At 35.9% G+C, this 20,887-nt stretch overlaps 1 protein-coding gene across 1 annotated transcript; it reads right to left on the reverse strand.

Moving 5' to 3' along the window:
• Positions 1-435: 435 nt before the first annotated feature.
• On the reverse strand, positions 436-7,303 carry LOC128020252 (protocadherin-8-like). The gene is made up of 3 exons (XM_052607045.1): positions 4,687-7,303; positions 2,910-3,105; positions 436-1,244 (listed from the first exon to the last, which is right to left on the reverse strand). Exons 1-3 carry the CDS (start codon positions 7,102-7,104, stop codon positions 892-894), a joined length of 2,967 nt encoding a protein of 988 aa, XP_052463005.1. The 5' UTR covers positions 7,105-7,303; the 3' UTR covers positions 436-891.
• Positions 7,304-20,887: the final 13,584 nt, after the last annotated feature.

The following is a 20,887-nucleotide window of genomic DNA, read 5'->3' on the forward strand; positions in this document are numbered from 1 at the left end:
ATCGGAAGCCTTAAGATAAAAACAATAAAAAAAAAATTAAGATCATACATAATTTCTTTTTTTTTTCAGAGATGCAAAACATTTTATATTTTATCATAACTTATTCTTTTTCTGATGTTTCCGTTTCTCAAACAGAAACAACTTGTTCAGTCTAAGTAAATGTTATAAAAGTTAATAAATTGTGTTTCAGTTTGTTAATGATCAGACATTATTTAAATTTTGTGACAAAAATAATTGTAGGTAGTTTATATGTATGATAAAAAAAAATCAAGATCAGTAAGTTTTAAGATCCTAAATTTTGACAAGGATAAAAAACTTAAATATTTTTTTCTCATGTTTATTTTTTTAAATAAACAACTTGTTCAGATGTTATGAAAATGGTAACTTAAAAGTTAATAAAATTATTTACTATTATAAAATGTAAATTGGATGAGTAACAATCTGTAACATACATTAAAAATAATTTTTCAAAGCTAAAAACCATTAATTTTTAATATAATGCAAAATGACAACATTTAATTGAAGGCGCAATATTTAACCATTTTTAAGACCACAAATTATGTCCAAAATTCTCATTGGTTTGGTCAAGGATAAAAAACATTGTAGATTTTGCCATAACTTAATTTATTTCTCATGTTTTTGTTTCTTAAAAAGAAACCTGTGTGAGTAAACATTATAAAAGTGCCAACATTTGTAGCTTTAAAAAAATGACATTTAATGTGCAACAGTTTTTGTGAAGTAAAGTGACTTACAAACACAATCACATTATAATCATTTAAAACATGCTATGAAAAAAAAACAGGTAATATTTTTAAAAATAGATTTTGTATATACAAAACATCAATGCAGTCAAACATAGTATATACAGCAACAGTATTACAGTGTTTTATATCAGGCTTCTGTAAATCTGGAGGGACTCTCTGTGGCGATGGGTTCGGTGGAGTGTGTGAAGACTTTCACATCTATATTCTGTGAGTCTCGTCTCCGCTGTGACTGTGGAGAGCACACGTGAATGTAATCATACTGACTCTGCTGGTCTTCAGTAAGGCTGTGCAAGGCCACACTTCTGTTGGGCTGCGTGTCGTAAGTGATCCTCTGAAGCGTGGCATTTGAGCACGGCCTCGTCCTTGAGAAGGTCGAGAGATGTCTGTTATTAATGCTCCCGCTGGTTCTGCTCACAGACGGGCTCCAGCATCTGTCCGAGTGACCCAGGATCCTGCACTCGCTGGTACAAGCCCACAGACCTGAGGGAACACACTCCGGTCAGGACTCTTGACTCTTCAAAGGTATTGCAGCTTTTTAACTTACATTTCTTATTTTATTTCCTCATTTCTGCGAGGTTATATCTTATATAAACTTCAATCTATTCAATCAGTAGCAATTATCACGTAATTTTGACTATTTTTCTCAGATTTCCTAGTTTGCATCTCATAATTGTGACTTTATTCTCAGATTTCTTAGTTTGCATCTCGTCATTTTGATATTTTTCAATGAATTCTAAGTTTAAATCTCATAATTGTGACTTTTTTTCTCAATTTCTAAATTTACATCTCGAAATCTTGATTTTTTTCTAAGAATTATTAGTTTACATCTCGTAATTTTGACATTTTTCTAAGAATTAAGTTTACATCTCATAATTTTGACATTTTTCTAAGAATTAAGTTTACATCTCGTAATTTTGACATTTCTCTAAGAATCCTAAGTTTACATGTCGTAATTTTGACATTTTTCTAAGAATTCTAAGTTTACATCTCGTAATTTTGACATTTCTCTAAGAATCCAAAGTTTCCATGTCGTAATTTTGACATTTTTCTAAGAATTCTAAGTTTACATGTCGTAATTTTGACATTTTTCTAAGAATTCTAAGTTTACATCTCGTAATTTTGACATTTCTCTAAGAATTCTAAGTTTACATCTCGTAATTTTGACATTTTTCTAAGAATTCTAAGTTTACATCTCGTAATTTTGACATTTTTCTAAGAATTTTAAGTTTACATCTCGTAATTTTGACATTTTTCTAATAATTCTAAGTTTATATCTCGTAATTTTGAAATTTTTCTAATAATTTAGTTTACATCTTGTAATTTAGAAATTTTTCTAAGAATTGTAAGTTTATATCTCTTAATTTTGACATTTTTCTAAAAATTGTAAGTTTATATCTCTTAATTTTAAAGTTTACATTTCTGAAATTGTACTTTTTTAAAAAGAGTTCTAAGTTTACATCTCATAATTTTCACATGTTTTGAAGAATTTTAAGTTTACATCTTGTAATTTTGACATTTTTCTAAGAATTCTAAATTTATATCTCGTAATTGTAACTTTTTTCCTCTAAGAATTCTAAGTTTACATCTCATAATTTTTACTTTTTTCTCTAAGAATTCTAAGTTTACATCTCATAATTTTTACTTTTTTCTCTAAGAAATCTAAGTTTACATCTCGTAATGTTTACTTCTTTTTTTTCTTCAAAAATCTAAGCTTACATCTAATTATTTTTTTATTTTTTTCTAAGAATTCTGACTTTACATGAGTAATTGTGATTTTTCTCTGCAATTTAAATTGTAATTTCATATTTCACAAATCAGAGTTTTCTTGTAAGAATAGCAAGATATAAACTTACAATAAACTCAAACCAATCAAGCTGACTTATCATATTACTTCTTGTAATGCAGTTTTTTTCTTTGCCACAATTAAAAAATAATAATAATAAAACAAATAAATAAATAAACACAAGGTAATAGTAACTTATCTCACAATACTCACTTTTTATTTAAAAATTTTGAGATTATATATTATATTAGTATGGTATTTTGTTTATTCTGCTTAAAATATGAAATACATTATTATTATTATTTTGGACATGAACCATTTTCTATGTACAGTATAATAAATAGTGATAATTTGATTCTCACCTTTATATGAACTATAGTCTTTCTTGAGGCCTTCACTGATGTCAGAATCACTGTCATTAACATCGCTGTCTCCTTTTCCGCTGTCTTTGCCGCTGATCTGTGGGTCTCTGACTGCGATGGTCATCATAGAGTTCCCTTTCCATATCGTGATGGGTCGGGCGTTGTCTTTACCATAACCAGGCAAAGTGGAATATCCCTGTGAAAACACAAGAACAAAAGCTCATCCTCTCTGCTCTTCTGGAATGGCATGAAGGTGAGTAAATATGTTTTCCAGGCCATTCAAACAGAGCTTATTTTTGTCAGTCTGCACTATTTTTTGTTGGTATACTGTATGCATCACACATGTTTTTGACTGTTGCATTGCACACTTGTTTTATTTCTGCATCTTTCATGCCATGAACCTATTTATTCTCAAAACAGCTTACATTTGGTAAAACATTTAATGACCCATTCCATTTCACTCCTTCTAGCTGTTTTGTGTGTTTTTTTTAAGAAAAGTTAAAATACCCCTGTGATCTGTCACATTGTTCTGTGGGATATTTTTTTTATTGGCAGTATATTTACTAATAGCTTTTGGTCATTTAGTCACATCTCACTGCATTTTCAGTGCCTTCCGATGTAAGCATTGTGTATTTAAAACATCCAAAGTTAAAATTAGATCATTTTCAGGTTCACTTCCAATTTGTTCAGTTCATTTTGATTCCATTGGAATACTTACAGCTGTTTTTGGTGAAAATAGTGCATTGTGTTTGTACATGCCCTTCAGTCATTGTATCGCATCTCTCTGTGTTTTTCAGTGTTTCACACCATGAGTTGTATGTTTATAAGACAACATGTCAAGTTAAACACTGATTGACCTATTTTCTGTTCTGCTCCTTTGCATCAGTCTCCTATATTTATTTATTCATTCCCTCCTTCCTTCATTAAATGTTGGCCTATTTTCATGTGCATCAGACAGACATTTTTGGTTGTTGCATCATATTTTTTAGTTATTTATTTATTTATTTTTACAATGTGAGCATTGCATTTTTAACATGGCTGGTCAATTTAAAGGGTCAGAAAGTTCTACTTTATTTGTGTTCTGAAGATGAATGAAGGTCTTACGGGTTTGGAACCACATGAGGTGCAGTAATTAATAACAGACTTCTCTTTTTTTTTTGTTTACTATCCCTTTAAGCAGTTCAATTCAGTGTTATTTTAGTATAATTAAGATACTATCATTGTTTTTATAAATATTTTTAATCGGTTTTTATTTTTTTATGTTGTTTTACTTTTAATTCAAAAGTTTTGTGTGCTTTTTTAATCATTTTTGTAGTTTGTGAGTGTGTGTATGTGTGTATTAGTTTCATTTTTAGTTATTTTAGTAGTTTGTGTTAAACTAAATTCAAATTAGAAATAAAAAGGTTTTTAGATTTTAGTTAACTATAATTGCCCTAAATTTTAAAACAATGTGTCTCCCAATCCTTCAGTTCTGTTGTAATCATTTTTGATCTTTTGCACCATTTTATTTACTGTTGCAAATGTAACAGATGGACGTCTATGGGTGTTTTTCGCTGTCTTTCTGTCAGCATAATTTTTTTTATTTAAAATTGCACTGTTTTGCATTGGCCTGTACATGTGCATCAGATAGTCATCACTGGCTTTCACGTCTTGCGTCATTTGCATTGCATTTAGAGCCTGTTATGTTCAGCTGAACTCTGTCTAGCTGTTTTTCAATGCATGTCCTGTGTGAACAGTCCCTCATATACAAACACAGAAAGAAACAGTCACCACTTACATCTATTTCCCCCACAACACTCCTATATTTGCTCTTGAAGGTCTGTGAGGTTTCGTTAAAAACTTCAGCCGTTGCCTGCACGCTGCTGTGTAGTTTTTCAGGCGTGCCGATGACGTTCGTGTTGTGAAATGCATCCGTGTCAAACACATTGGCCGTCTGGCTGGAGATCATCGACACTGTGTTGTGCTCTTTAGCGTAAGGAATATCCACTGTGTCAGGGACGTTAGCTTGTCTCTTCTGGCCATTTTTGCGACTTTTGCATAGTATGAGCAATAAAATAGCCAAAAACAGCAACGAGGAACTCGTCAAAGCCAAGATTAAAATAAGCATCCATTGTTTTGGTTCGCCGTCCTCTCTTTCGTCATAGAAATTGGCATTTGAGGGCACAGACTCGGTTAGGGTGAAATGAATCGTAGCTGTTGAGGTTAGCGACGGGTGACCGTTGTCGTTAACCGTCAATACGACTTTCCATAAGTCATACTCATCGTAAGCGATTTTGCGGTTGATATATATTTCCCCCGTATTCGGATCGATGGCGAAACCCAAATTGCCTCCGTCGCAGAGTTTGTAAGTGAGCTCTGCATTCAAATCGGCGTCAGGATCTATCGCAACGATTTGGGTCACGATATAACCGGGCGGCGCGTCTCTGGGAAGCTGGATTTCGGCAGATCCGTTGACGAGTGGTGGTTGCGTTATCGAAGGCGTGTTGTCATTCTGATCGACTATATTGATGATCAGTACAGCGTTGCTGTGAAGTTGCGGCCATCCTCGGTCGCTAGCCTGGACGCGAAGATCGAGCCGCTTCGTGACTTCGTAATTGAAACTTTGCAAGGCATAAACGTTCCCCGCTTGATTCATAATAGCAAACCTGGAAACGCTGTTGGTGTCCGAGTCAAAAAGCTCATAGGTAATTTCCCCGTTAAGCCCAGAATCCTGATCGCTGGCTAAAATCGTGGTGATGTAGGTACCTGGAAGTCGATTCTCCTCAATGAAACCTTCATATGTCTTAGCGCTGAATGTCGGTGCATTGTCGTTGACATCCGTTAGCCGTATAATATAATGAGTTACCGTGCGTAACGGCGGTACACCGAAGTCCTCAGCCACCACGGTTAAATTATACTCCGCGATCTTCTCTCTATCCAAAGGTGCCATTGTGACTATCGTGTAGCTCCCTTCATACGCTCTTTTAAGCCTGAAGTTTTCATGTCCGCCATTCAGAGTACAACTCACTTGACCATTCGCTCCACTGTCCAAGTCTCTGATGCTGATTAAAGCCACCAGGATGTCTGGACCTGTAGCTTCGCTAACATGTGCAACACCATCTGTTACTGACGTGATGGACGTTAGGATGATTTCAGGCGGGTTGTCGTTCACATCTCTGATGTTGATGATGATTTTGCACACGGAGGGCACCGGATTGTTCCCTAAATCGCTGGCTTGTACGTCGATCTCATATGTCGTCTCGTCTTCATAATCAACAGGGCTTTGCAAAATCAAATGTCCAGTTTTATAATCCAGTTTAAACAGTTGTCTGATCTTTTTTGTGACTTGTTTGCCAAATTCATACACGACTTGTCCATTGAGCCCTTCGTCTGGATCGACAGCGTTTAGGTCTAGCAGTAGTGAATCGACAGGGGTGTCCTCTGGGACATCCACAGAGTAATGGCTGTGGTCAAACAGCGGGCTGTTGTCATTAGCATCCTTCACTTGGACCGTGACATTAGTGGCACCGCTTCTCGCGGGATGCCCGCCGTCTGCCGCCACGAGTTTGAGCGCGAAAAAAGCGCGGGATTCGCGGTCGAGCTCTTTGACGAGCACCAGCTCCGCGTATTTAACCCCATCCACCCGCGTAACGACATCGATGCTAAAGTGAGTGTTCTCGCTCAGATGGTAGGTTTGGATAGAGTTGGAGCCCACGTCCGCGTCCTCGGCGGCGTCCAGCGCGATGCGCGTCCCCAGAGCCGCGCTCTCGGAGATCTCGACTGTGCATTCGGCGCGCGGAAACTCCGGTGAGTTGTCGTTCACGTCCAGCACATCCACCTCGACGTGGAAGAGCTCGAACTGCTCGGCGGACACGAAGGCGACGTCGAAAGTGATTACGCACCGCGGGCTGCGCTTGCAGACGCGCTCGCGGTCGACGCGCTCCTCTACCGTCAGCCTCCCATCGCTTTCCCTGAACCGGATGAAGGACCCGGTGGACGGGCTCATGAGCTTAAACCTGATGCCTGGGAAAGTCCTGCGCGTTTTGTCCGGGGTCCAGGTCACATTGCTGGCTAGAGTTCCGATGACCGTCGGCGGTCGAACCTCCTCGTATATCTTATACCTCACCGTCCGTTCCTCAGAAACGACCTGTGACCGCATTGAAACGCAGACGAGCGTGACTCCAAGTATCCGCGCGAACAGAAGTCCTCGCTCCATTTTCAGCGCACCTGCGCGCGGAGAGAGTCTCGCCGTTCATCAGGTTCTCTCAACTGAAGCGCGAGTCACTTGTTCTGCGCGCGGCTTCTACTCTAACCCCTCCCGCGACACACACACACACACACACACACACACCAATGACATTTCCAATGGACAGTACACCTTCACACAGGTCTGATGCACGCGGGAACGAACGCGATATTCAATGCATTTAAATGGAATTGAAAAGAATATTCAGTACTGTAGGACTCTGGCATTGTGCGCGCGCGTTGGGAGGGTGACAGGACAAAGAAAAAGACATTTCGTTGTCTTATAAATGGACAGGAAAGCGCACTGATTTTAATGCATGTGCAGTAGAGGCATGGAACTGTCCTTATTATGAATATACATATTATTTAAATAGCCTATATATTGACATGATCTAATTGGAGTCTGGCTTAAAAATAAATAAAAATACAGGTTCTGAGTTTGCATGAAGCCTTAAAATGTTTTAAGACTGATTTGCCATTTTCTGAGAAAGAGGATAATGACATCTCTGTCCTACAAAAAATGGATGGGCAGCACGTAACACTTATTTTTTTTCCAGTGCACACAGTATTTTAATAAGCAGGTTGTCCTGTGGTGTGACAGTCCACACTGTTAAATACAGAAATGCATCAATGAACCATGTGGAAATAAATACTATGTATTGCTATGGTTGCACTACATTTCACTCTAATGTACAATTTTGTCACCCGTTCTTGTGGAGTAACTCATAAAATCTCTTTGTAAATGTGCATCCTTGAAAATGTGGCTCAACAGAACACAAGTAAGATAGTTTCCAAACTTGTAAGTTAAGAAGAGGAAAAGTTCTGCCTCCTGCTATTCATTTAAGGTCTGTTTAACTCCCTCCACGCTCATATATTCAGTCCTGTGGTGTTACACCTCCCAAAATAGCCGAATCCCTTTAAACTTCATCTAAAAGAACTTTAACAGCATTTTCAGATTGTCTTATTATTATTTATGTGCGTTGAGTTTTCAAAGCCTCATTAATTGAGAAACTATAGGGGATGTGTGCTTTATAAAAATTAATCTGTCACACTGCTGGACCGTAGAAATGAAAGTGAAAAGTTGATTAAAAGTGGTGAAAAAAAAAATCTACTTTTCCATATTCTTACAATCTGCCAATCCGTCTCATCCGTCCATCTCTTATCACAAATCTCTCTCTTTGAAAGCATAAGTTTAATGCATGCATCTTTAATCTAAATCCAAATCTTGCCCACCGGGTGAAAGCCTCTAGACACAAGCCTGGTTTCGGCCAGTTGATAAACTCAGAAAATTGCAGTCGGATCTGTGAAGTGTTTCTGAATATTGCATGAATTTATCGTACGCACTTATCAACGGTGGTAAAATTTATTCCAAACATCCCAGATTATATTTCGCAGAAAGCGCTGTAATTCTTTGAAAGTTCAGGGCAATCTTTTGTGATTTCAAATGAATCCGAGGAGCTGAAAAGAGCTTTTTGTAGGGTGGGGAAATGCTGTGCAACTGTTTGAGAGGAGATAGGGATTCCAAATTTATAGTCCGCTCACAGACATAATTCCATTTTTAATAGGATTCTAAATGCATTTGGTTTCAGGGGATACCGTTTTGCATTTTTCAAGTTTGCTAATCACATCCGTCTATGACATGCTTCAAGAAATGGCACGGAAGTCAACACATGAAACTAGGAACAGGCTTCATAAAGCTTTGAAATGGGAATTGAATTATATGGCAGCGACGCCCGCAGTTGTCTGATTAGTGTTCTCCCGGGACATGATTTTAAGATTCCTTCTGGACACAGTAGCGTCTCTCTCCCGGCGAAACCAAGCCTTTCTGTGAACTGCATTAAGATTTGCAACATTTGGGAAAAATGCCACGGGAATTGTGTGTGCCAGTCTTCAGTGGCAGCTCTGATGATTAAATTGAGAGAAAGAGCAAGAGATAGAAGAAAACTATATCAGTGACCTTTGTCTTATCAACCGTTCCATGTAAACATTTCGTTTCATGGCATTTCATGTCTTGGATTCATGCATTTTCATATAATACACTGAATGCTTGCCCCTTTTCCTCATGCACAGTAAAAACTGATTTTCTTTTCTTGCCATCAAAGATTAGGATGAGTCTGTTTCTTCATCAGATTTGGAGAAATGTAGCATCAGTGTTTCATCAATGGAGGCTGTGCAGTGAATGGGTGCCGTCAGAATGAGAGTCCAAACAGCTGATAAAAACATCACAATAATCCACAGCACTCCAGTCCATCAGTGAACATCTGGAGAAGACAAAAGCTGAAACAAATCCAGCATTAATATGTTTTAACTTCAAACTGTTCTAGCTAAAACATGAGTTTATAATCCATAATAACACTTCCTCCAGTGAAAAAGTGCATCTCCTGTTGTATCTCACATCAATATCAAGACACATATTTGTTTAGAGCGGTTTAAACAGTGCTTGATCTGTGCAGATTTCTCTCCTGATTCAGACCCGAACACTTTTTCACTGGAGGAAGTGTTATTATAGATTATTACTTGAATTGGCCTTTAATATGATAATTTCAGTTTTAATTTTTATAAGCTTTTGTCTTCTCCAGATGTTCACTGATGGACTGGAGTGCTGTGGATTATTGTGATGTTTTTATCAGCTGTTTAGACTGTCATTCTGACGGCACCCATTCACTGCAGAGCATCCACTGGTGAGACACTGATGCAATGCTACATTTCTACAAACCTCATGAAGAAACATAATCATCCTAATCTTGGATGACATGAGTAAATTTTCATTTTTGGGTGAATTATTCCTTTAAATCATGCATCTGCAGTGGTATCATATCAAACTATACAGTATATAAAGGATTTATTAGACTCTTTTATATCAGTGTATCATATTTCATTGTTCATTCATACTTCACCCTGCTACCACCTTCCCACAATGCTTCATTTTCAATAGTTTGCCTCCAGGCGCTCTTTCCATTAGCTCTAGCCTCACTGTCATCCAATACAGCCTGTGTTCATCAGGGAAAAACACCTACAAAACGTCAAGAAAAGACCTAAAATTAAACAAAATCTAACCAAATGTTTATTTCATGACCTGATTTAAGCGTGTCTTTTGACAAGAGTGCTGTTTTGTGTTCATATTCATGATAAAAGTATCTTAATGCATTAATTAAAGAGCCTTATAATGCATTGTATGATCTCACAGTAATTTTTATCTATTCATTGGTACACCTTTAGGAATTGTAGTGAATTTAAACACAACATTTAAACGGTTTTAGATGGAACAAGGCATCTGCAAATATTATAATGCATTTTGACTTTGATTACAGTTGTTTATGAAAATATGTAATGCATTATAATGTACATTATTAATATCTTTATAATGCATTATAGAAACAGGCTTTAAGTGTTAATGTATTAACTAACATGAACTAGCAAGGAGCAATAGATTTTTACAGCATCACCGTACATTTCTTAAAAGCCTGTTTATGTTTTTGTTTAATAAATATTTTACAATAATAAAATAACTACACCATTATTTAGCAAAAAGCCTGTAAATGTGCAGTCAAAGCTCAGACCACTGCATTTTAAAACTCTAAGACTCTTCCAGGTTAAATCTATCCTCTTTGTAAAACTGAATAAATATTTATACAGCTGAACTGTGTTGGATATGAACTAGATTGTAGGTTTGATTTTGAGACGGATGTTCAGGCATTTGAAGCTCAGCGGGGGATTTTCTCTCTGACTTGAGGAATTCTTGAACCGTCGACTGGAGACGTCTCTCAAAAACATTCGCCCCGATCCCAGGTGTGCGTCGCTCTCAGGTGCGGCGTCAAGCCTTCCTCTTGTAAGCCGGGCTCGTAAGTCTCTGCTTATTAAAAGAAAGATCAAAGCAAATCAATCCTCGGTTGTGTGTGAAGAGAAAGAAAACCAGCGTCTCAGAGTTTCAAAGGCTGCTGCACAGGTTAAATCTCACGAGGAACACGCCTGATAATTTATTGGAGACAATGAAGACGTTGAATATTTCACTTCATGTTTCCCATGTTTCGTGAAGCCCAAGTTGACCTAGTGTTGTCAGGAAAGATGTATGATGTGAGGATATTCGAGTGAGCAGATGGATTATTATTCCACTTCATCATGCCACAACATGACGGGACATACACTACTGTCAAAAGTTTGGAGTTTTACTTAGTCATGGATTTTTGGTTATACACACACACACACACACACACACAAATATAATAAATTTGTGTATTTGGTGTAACAGATGTTGACGCTTTAATGTTAAAAAAACTGGTTGCTGAAACCACGCCTTCTTTCTTTGCGTGAACATTTGGGCGGCATTTGGCAAATATTTCCACGTAGTGATGTAGTCATGTGGGGGCGTGTTTAAACGAGGTGTTTTAGGGGGGCGTGGCTTTGATAAAGAATATCTCTTTGGACTTGAGACTTTAGTCTTTGCAACTTTACACATCTTCTTTATGCACCAAGAGCTTGTTACACTCCAAAGAGAAAGGACAAATTTTAATTGCACCATACCCCCCCCCCCCTTAAATGAAATCAAATTACATAGAAAAACGTTTTATTTCAGCCAGTTGCAAAAGCAACATTTCTCATTTAAATTTAGTTTCCAAAGTAATATTTATGAACTAAAGTAACTGAAACAAACACTGAAATAAAAATGATATAGACACACCCTCACTGTCCACTTTATTATGTTCACCTGTTCAATTGCTTGGTAACACAAATTGCTAATCAGCCAGTCACATGGCAGCAACACAATGCATTTAGACATCTAGATGTGGTGAAGATGACTTGCTGAAGTTCAATCCGAGCATCAGAAGGAGGAAGAAAGGGGATTTAAGTGACTTTGAACGAGGAATGGTTGTTGGTGCCAGACGGGCTGGTCTGAGTGTTTAAAAGCGGCTGATCTACTGAGACAAACTTCTCTAAGGTTTACAGAGAATGATCAGAAAAAAGAGTGGTTGATGTCTGGTTGGTGTCAGAGGTCAGAGGAGAATGGGCAGACTGGTTAGAGATGATAGAAAAGCAACAGTAACTCAAATAACCACTCGTTACAACCAAGCTATGAAGAATATCATCTCTGAACACACGAGTTGACCACACCGGTCAGATAAGAACAGGAAACAGAGGATCCAATTCACACAGACTCAACTAAATCAGACAGTAGAAGATTGGAAAAACGTTGCCTGGTCTGATGAGTCTCGATTTCTGCTGCGACATTCAGATGGTAGAGTCAGAATTTGGCGTAAAGAACATGAACGCATGGATCCATCCTGCCTTGTCTCAAGGGTTCAGGCTGGTGCTGGGGGTTTAATGGAGTGGTGGATGTGTTCCTGGCACACTTTGGGCCCCTTAGTACCAACTGAGCATGGTTTAAACACCACAGTTTACCTGAGTATTGTTGCTGATCATGTCCATCCATGATGTGAATCTCCCGCTCCAGCACATCCCAAATCTGCTCTACTGGATTGAGATCTGTCGACTGTGGACTGGGTCCAACCCGGTACTAGCAATAAAAGTGGCCAGTGAGTGTACATGATAAAAGCACACAACAAAATTACAAAAACTATATCTAAAATTAGAATGAAAACAGAAAATATAAATTAACTGGTTCAAAATATTAACCAAAGCGATAATAGTATCTCAGTGATATAACTATAACACAGCAGCTTGTGAATGAGCATCAGTGGAGAAAGACACTTCTGGCCCGCGGCGCACCGCAGCCAAACCTGGACCCTTCGCTCTCATTTATCAGACCTGTGAAGCTGTGTGAAGTCAGACGGAGGAGCAAAGCGTGCGATTCGCTTTGGCTTGAACAGAAATCCTTCCCAAAACCTTTGAACTGAGGGAAACAATCCGTGCGTTCGAGACGTTCTCTCTACGCTTCACTAACACAGCCGCACACACTTACTCTATTAAACATTTCATGGTGTTCATTCACTGTTCCTGACAGATCTGAGAGCCGAAGGAGATTCACACAACATATTGCAAAGCACAGGCTGCCGAATAAATCCAAATCTGGGTAAGCAGAATGAGACGAAATGATTAAATATGGATTATTAATCAAAAAGCACACAGACAGAGGATGAATGTGTCTCTAAATATGCATCAGAGGAGCTGTGTTGGAGAATATTAATGAAAGACAAGCCTTCGGCTCTCTGGAAACTCTGAAAAAACAACAACAACAAATCAAACACGGAGACAAATAGGCCTACTATATTTTCCCGTTTAATCATTTTTGCATGGCGGAAGAAAACAGCCCTCTTTATCATTCAGCACGACACACACTCGGAATATAAACAATCATTTATGGGGTTTTTTAACATTCAAAGTGGTAAACAGGGAAATCCAATATAAATCAGTCTAACATTAAGTCAACCTGACGTTTCTCTTTAAAGGCTAGATACAAACGTACAGTTTTTCTGCTGGATGTCACGTGACGATCTGCTGGTATTCCTCTCGAGAGACTGATATTAGAACAGCAATACTTATAGGACTATATCAAAACTGCTGAAGAATTTGAATGGGTTCTAAATCCTAGTGAGCTCCCTACATAGGAAGCTGCCTTCTAAGGGAGCATCCTGACTGATTTAGAACACGCTACATTGGAAACACAACAGCATGAAAGAGACTTGACTCACACTTGATTTCAGTAAACCTGGGGGATCAGCATAACGAAATTAACGTTATTTTAGTATAGATATTATTATAGTTTTTTTTTTATTTATATTTTCTATTTTTTGCATTTTTAGTCTCATTCTCAGTGTTTTTTTTTATTATTAGTTATTTTTTACTTTGAAATTTGAAGTAATTTTTATATTTTCTGTGTGCAATTTAATGTTTTATATATATGTATATATATATATATATATATATATATATATATATATATATATATATATATATATATATATATATATATATATATATATATATATATAAATAAATAAATAAGGCTTTTGGTAATTTATATATATATATATATATATATATATATATATATATATATATATATATATATATATATATATATATATATATAATTTATAATTTTCATTTTTTTCTGTTCAGTCTCATTTTAGTTAAATTTTTTATTCATTGTAAGTTTTTGTCATTGTAATATATTTATTTTTATTTTGAATTAGTCATTTTTAGTTTTAGTAATTACACTCTTTTTGTCAATTTTATTTAAATGTATTTTTATTTTGAAACAGTAAACTTTATATTTTATGTTTTCATTTAAATTTTAGTTAAAGTTCCTGTAATTTCATTGCCCCTTTGTCCTCATTTTTATCAGCTCATTTTGAACTAGTTTCTGTCTTCCATTTAATTTGGGTTAAAATTGTAGTATTTTTTTTTCTTTTCTTTTTTTTTATTTCTAATATTTCTTTTTATTTTGAATTAGTCATTTTTATTTTATTTTTAATTTTAAAGTTTTAGTAATTTGATTTAGTTTTGACATTTTTATTATTTAAAAAAATGTCTATAGCTTTAACATTTTTATTTCAGTTTTAAGTACCATTTTGGTACTTTTTAAGTGTGTATGTGTGTGTGTGTGTGTGTTAACTATAATAACCCTAATCACTTCAGCCACTATTACATTTAGAACAAATAGTATGCAATGTTTTAATGCATCATAAGCATAAAGGATGCTCCAAAAAGCTACTGTAGTATAACTATGCTGCCTTTCTAAGAAATAAGGACACACTAATAGCCAGCAGCTATTTATACTGAGAGTAGTGTTGGAGTATACATAGTAACATCTAGTGCAAATAGATGCTGCTCAAATAAAGGGTAATTAGAAGTAATATACAGTTCACAAGAAAGCCATCGACTCCTTTCCGATGCATTGGTAGATGTCACCTATGCTCTGACAATAATAAAAAATAAAGAAAGGAACAAATCTGAATTCTGAATCCAGACCAAACCCTTTTGTATGGCACAGTCATTACATAGCATCTGATTTGAGCACAAACGGCGACCCATGCCGGATTTAATTGACCTGGCGAAAGATGGAAGGAAATGGGCTCAATCCAGCTCGAGAAGAAAATAGGCACATTTGCTGGATGTCTGAATTGAGAGACACAAGATTGCCTGCATTATTCTGAGGCACATCCTGATTGGCTGCTTCAGAGCCCAATTCAAGCATTAGGAACAAGGATTCTGAAAAGAACTCTCAAGGGTCCAAATTACAGGGCATGAAAACAAACCAGCGCTCGACTCACACACACACACACATGCACACGCACATGCACACGCTCTCTCACACAATACCGCTGATGAACTGGTGAGATAGATGTAGTTTTGCCAGGCATATTCTTGAGTAAGTGCTTGCTTCATAATTTCCCGTGCTCTCAGTAAGAGTCTGCATCTGCCAAGTTTTGTAACTTACTCTCTAATATGAAATGGTGGCGTTTTTAAAGGAAGTTTTACCAAACTCAGTTCTGACAAGCGGCGTGCAAATATTATAATTTGATTGAGAACGCAATGAGTAATTGTCAGACGAAGTCCTTTGAATAAAACAACTTTTAAATGGCAAATAACCCAATAAGGCTTGATATATCAATTGATATACCCATGCATTTTTTTCTGAGTACTCAAGACATGCAACTCTTTTGTATAGTTCACAATGATATTATAATCGGTTATAAATGTCAGCGCACCATGGAGGTGAGAAGATAAGAGGGAGCATGCTACACTGCGTCCTATTTGTAGAGAAAACAATAGGTTTGCATTTGTAGACTGAGCTGTTCAACAAACCATATAATCATCAATGCATAGTAAAAAATAAATTAAAAAAATACTATTTTAGTCCTTCTACTTCAAAATGTCATGTTTAATTTAGTTTTAACTTACAAATCTTTGTAATTATTTGTGAAATATACTAGCAATTTGTGAGTGAAAATTGCTAAATTTTTACTGTACGTTTGGTATTTCCCAAAAAAAAAAAAATGCTAGTAAATTTCAAAAATAGTTACAAAGAAATGGCAATTTGAATTAACGGTGAAATTTAAGGTGAAATTTAATTTAATCAGTAGAAAGACTACAATTTTGTTTTCTTATTAAAAAAGAAAAAAACAATCAGTTTTATTTACAATTTGAAAAATATATATATATATTTTTCAGTTGTATATAAAGATTCCTCACTATTTCAGGCTTTCTACTTTAATTTAATGTTTTACTTCCTGTTTCTTTTGAATTATTTGTGAAATTTACAACCATTTTCTGAGTGAAATTTTTTCTTTTCAGTTTTTTTGTTTTTGTTATGTTTGACATAAAGATTACTAGAGAAGTTTTTAACAAGAAAACACTATTTCAGTCTTAATACTTATATTTAAAAAATCAAGTTTAATTGACTGTGACAGCTGTGAAAATTTTCTTCACGGTTTATGACTTTTAAAAGTTGATAACTGATACAAAATATCATGTATAATTCAATATTACTTGCCATTTCTTTGGTATTATTTGTGAAATTTTCTATCAATTTCTAAATATGAAAATTGTTTCTTCATCATATTTTTTTCAGCGCATGATTTTTCAAAGTGCTGAAGTACTTCTTACTATTCGTTCCTTGCCGATTCAATGTAGTTATCTGTAAAAATGACTAGCAATTTCTCTGTGATTTTTAAAGTGTAGATTTATTAATGTTTTGTTGATGTCAGAAACCTTGCATCCAATCAGACGTGTTTGTCCAACATTTCCAATATAACTCTGCTTATACTTACACTTCTCAGAGAATATAACGTAATGAGCGCCGTGTGTGGGTCGATTTGTTCAGCTCGGCTCTCGAAGCAGATTGGGGAACGACGTGCCAAACTGGAGCACGTCAAAGCGCCTGAGATGTACAGCTCTTCAGTAAAGTTGGCGGCCCATTGCTGCTGGGCTTTGTCTGTCCACATGAAGAATTCACGGCTCACGGCACCCAAGCGGGAGAAAAGCAGTGGAAATGTGCGCTGTGCAATGTAGCAATTTTAAAGAGGATCTCTACAGCCCTTTCTCAGTCCTGATAGCAGCTCAGAAGCAGAATGACAGGCCAATGAAGAATTTATTTGAGATCTCACCAGGAGCCGAGAAGCTTGCCGAACAGAGTATATTAGAGCGGCGGAGACAGCTTTTCAATGCACAGGGCTTCAAATTACTTCTGATGCTTCAAAAGACGTGCCACTGAATAAAATTGGCCAGGAAATGGCTATGAAGATCTATAATTTGGTTCTTTATTATAAATGTGTGTGTGATTTCTGAGGGTGAAGACAATTTCAGCAAATGCTCATTCTTGAGTGAACTTTTCCTTTAAACGAGCTCATTATGATGAGGTCATCTGACAAATGAGTTCAATACTGTCACTGTTGAAGTGCAATGATGCGTATGGTTTTGAATGCCATTTTTAGGAAAATAGTAGCTAGTTTGCTGTGCATTATGATCACAACCCCTTTCAGTGAAATCTGTCTCATCTCAGAAAGGTAGTAGTGTGTTTCTTGGAGATCTGCTGAGATTACAACAGGGGAAGCATGAATCTCAGAGAGAAGGCTTTGTTCTGCTGGGAACGAGCAGAGCGCTCATGCAGAGAGTTCAGCTCACTTTGGGCAGATTGAAAATATAATCACTCGCAGAAATGTGTCTGACTGAATGAATAAAACGATGAAAAATGGAGACAGAGAGAGAGAGAGAGAGAGAGGACTGATGAGGCTTGGCAGAACAACATCTCTCTGACACTAGAGGTCACAGCAATGATGGAGAGACACTGCATTTTAGAAGAAGAGAAATCATAAAGGCGCTGCTTCCAAATCTATTGAGCTGTCATGCAACTATTGCTTTATGAACACTTACGAATCTTTCGTCTCGACTCAGTGGTTCGGCGTTTGTAGCAACCTCGCACAGTTACGCGATTTGAACAACTTTGGTTATGTTTGTGCAACACAAAAAAGAATGCTATAATAATTGCTTGTAATTGTTCAAGCCCTGTCAAAAATGCACGAAACAAGCATTACACAATTTTACAAAATCTTCATATTTAATAGTATTTAATTATATGCACATTATATTTATTACATTACACTTTCATGAAACCGTGCAATTGGTTCGGAAACTGTAGATGTTTGGGGTGAGGTTTTTGTAGCATTTTCACCATTTTGACCAGTAGGTGGCGCCAGTTTCAACACAACTTTGGGTCGAATTTGAACTAATCCAACTTTTAGGTTAGAATTTGAATAAAAAAGTTGGGATAGTCCATGTCTGACCCAAAGTTGGGTTGAAATAACTTTTTTTAAACAACATTTTTTTGAGTGTGAGTTCAAACGTTTGGAAACAGTGAATCCTTTTACGATTAAGAGATTCGAAAAGCTTCGTCTCTGACACTAGAGTTCAGAAAGATGAAATGGACATTTTAATAAATTATAAAATTAATAAATAAATACTTTGTAGAAAATCAAATGATCAGAAATGTTCATAACCTATTTCTATTTAGTGTTTAATCAAACTCAAGCCACTGAAATAAAGAAATATATACAGTACATAAAAAAATCATGTTTTTTAACATTTGGAGTTGAATTAAAATAAAACAAAAATTGCATTTATTTATTTGTTTGCTTACTTAATTTTCTAATTTAGCAAACTGGAAAAATAATAATTAATAATAATAATGAATAAAAGTAATTATTTCACATCAATTTTTTTTAACTTGAGCCAATGAAAAATTAGAACTTTTGTTTTGATTAAATCTATATATTTTTTAGTTTAGCTCAAAAACTGAATTTAAATTAAATGACTTTCTTCAACAAGAAAAATATACTTTGACAGGTTTTATAAAATAGTTTTCATAGACATATAAAATATTGTTTAGGGCAAGTTATTTATTCTTCATCGGCTTAAGTAAAAAAAAAAAAAAAAAAATATATATATATATATATATATATATATATATATATAGATGTGAATCATTACCCTAATTTGTTTTAATTGGATGAATGAATTTTTTTTTTTTTCAGTGCAAATTATATGCTGTGTGTGTGTGTGTGTGTGTGTGTGTGTGTGTGTGTGTGTGTGTTGAAGTATGCAGATAATTTAAAATAAATAAACAAACAAACAAAAAAAACTATATAGACAGCAAAAACTAATAAAAATGCCAAAAAAAAAGAAAAACATTACTAGAACTTTGACTAAATTAAATTAAATTAAATTAAATTAAATTAAATTAAATTAAATTAAATTAAATTAAAATTTGCATCTTAATTTATTTTTTCATAAATTAAGATGCAATTTGAAAAAATACAAATAATTTAAGACACAAAAATATAAAAGTATATGAAAAACGAATTTATATTTGGATATGGTGCTGGGAAAATAAACTGATTATATATAGGATTTATGTGTTTTTGGCATATATAATTTGAGGAAAAGTAGTTGTATTCAATACGATATTATATTATATTTTTAACAAGTAGATAATCTGGATAGTATTTCAAATGATTACTAAACAAATCCCTCATTTAAGATTTCTTTATTATTTTCTATAAACAATAGCAGATATGCTTCTAACTCTACTTTTTTTTTATTTAAACTTCTGTCTAAAGCAATTTAAAATTGAGCAAACATTGCATCCAATAAACTTTTGCTGTATGCAATGTTAACCCAAAGTTATGCTACGGTAGATCAGAGAACAAGCAGACTTGTTTTAATAGGAAGAGGTTTGTCTCAAACACAAAACCGCTTTTGCCCAAATCAAGCTCACAACTGGTCACAAATGGCCAGCGAGTGTCGAAATTCACTCACAGATTGCCTTTTAAAGCAGCAATCCGTGCATTTGGTTCCTTCTGGAAGAACATCTCTGCTTTGGCTTGCAGAAGTTCTGTGAAGAAGTGTTTTCAAACCAACTCGAACCGTTTCCAGAGAGCAGGAGTTCAGCCTTATTTCCTGCAGAAGAACGAAGCGTTGGATCAGATCTGATGAGGAGTTCTGCGCTGGGCTCCTGTGGTGAAATGTGGGCGACAGCTGCGACGAAGGCTCTGGGGTGGAACCGTTGTTCCCAATCTGAAGAGGAAAGGAAGCATTTGCTGTGTCACTTCTCTGTTTCTACTCGAATGCATTCCAGCTCGGTTTCTAGCAAAACTGTTGTCTTGAATGCACAGACACGAACTGACTGCACGATGCATCATTAACTGATAAACAGTTGTCCTTCATCATGAGACAGCTTCTCCCGTGTACCCAGCATGCATTGCACCTGCAGTGGAAACGAAGCAGGAGCATCTCAGTCCAAACAAACGAGACTCGTTCCTCTCTGTTTCTATTGCCATCTACTGGCGTCCCAGGAGTAGTTCTGCAATGACGTCACTCGGACGGGATCTGTTGTGATGGAGAGCACACACTACTAAATGCAACAACCATTGTCTCACATTGTGAGGAGTGCTCGCCTTCTTTCTGTAAATGGTCTGATGCTAGTCTGTTGTTTCCAGAAGCAGCTGTCCATAGTAAACACGGCTGTAAAATATTCCATGAACTTAGAAGATTTGCCAGTGACGTGCATTTTTTTTCCAAATCTTAAAACTGTTGATTTTCAAACTTTTTGCATGCATGCATTTATATAGAGAAAACTCTAGCCTATAGCAATTAGGTCAGCTGCAAATACATATGTTTGTCAATTGCAAATGTTTGCGAAAGAAACCTTTAGGTGGTGAAAGGCAATTTGAAAGCATGAAATCTAGCCTGCATTATGGGATTAAAGCGTTCAGTCGGATGTTTTCCAACTACGGGTT

Source organism: Carassius gibelio, chromosome A9, assembly GCF_023724105.1.
Source record: "Carassius gibelio isolate Cgi1373 ecotype wild population from Czech Republic chromosome A9, carGib1.2-hapl.c, whole genome shotgun sequence".
Taxonomy (NCBI): Eukaryota; Metazoa; Chordata; class Actinopteri; order Cypriniformes; family Cyprinidae; genus Carassius; species Carassius gibelio.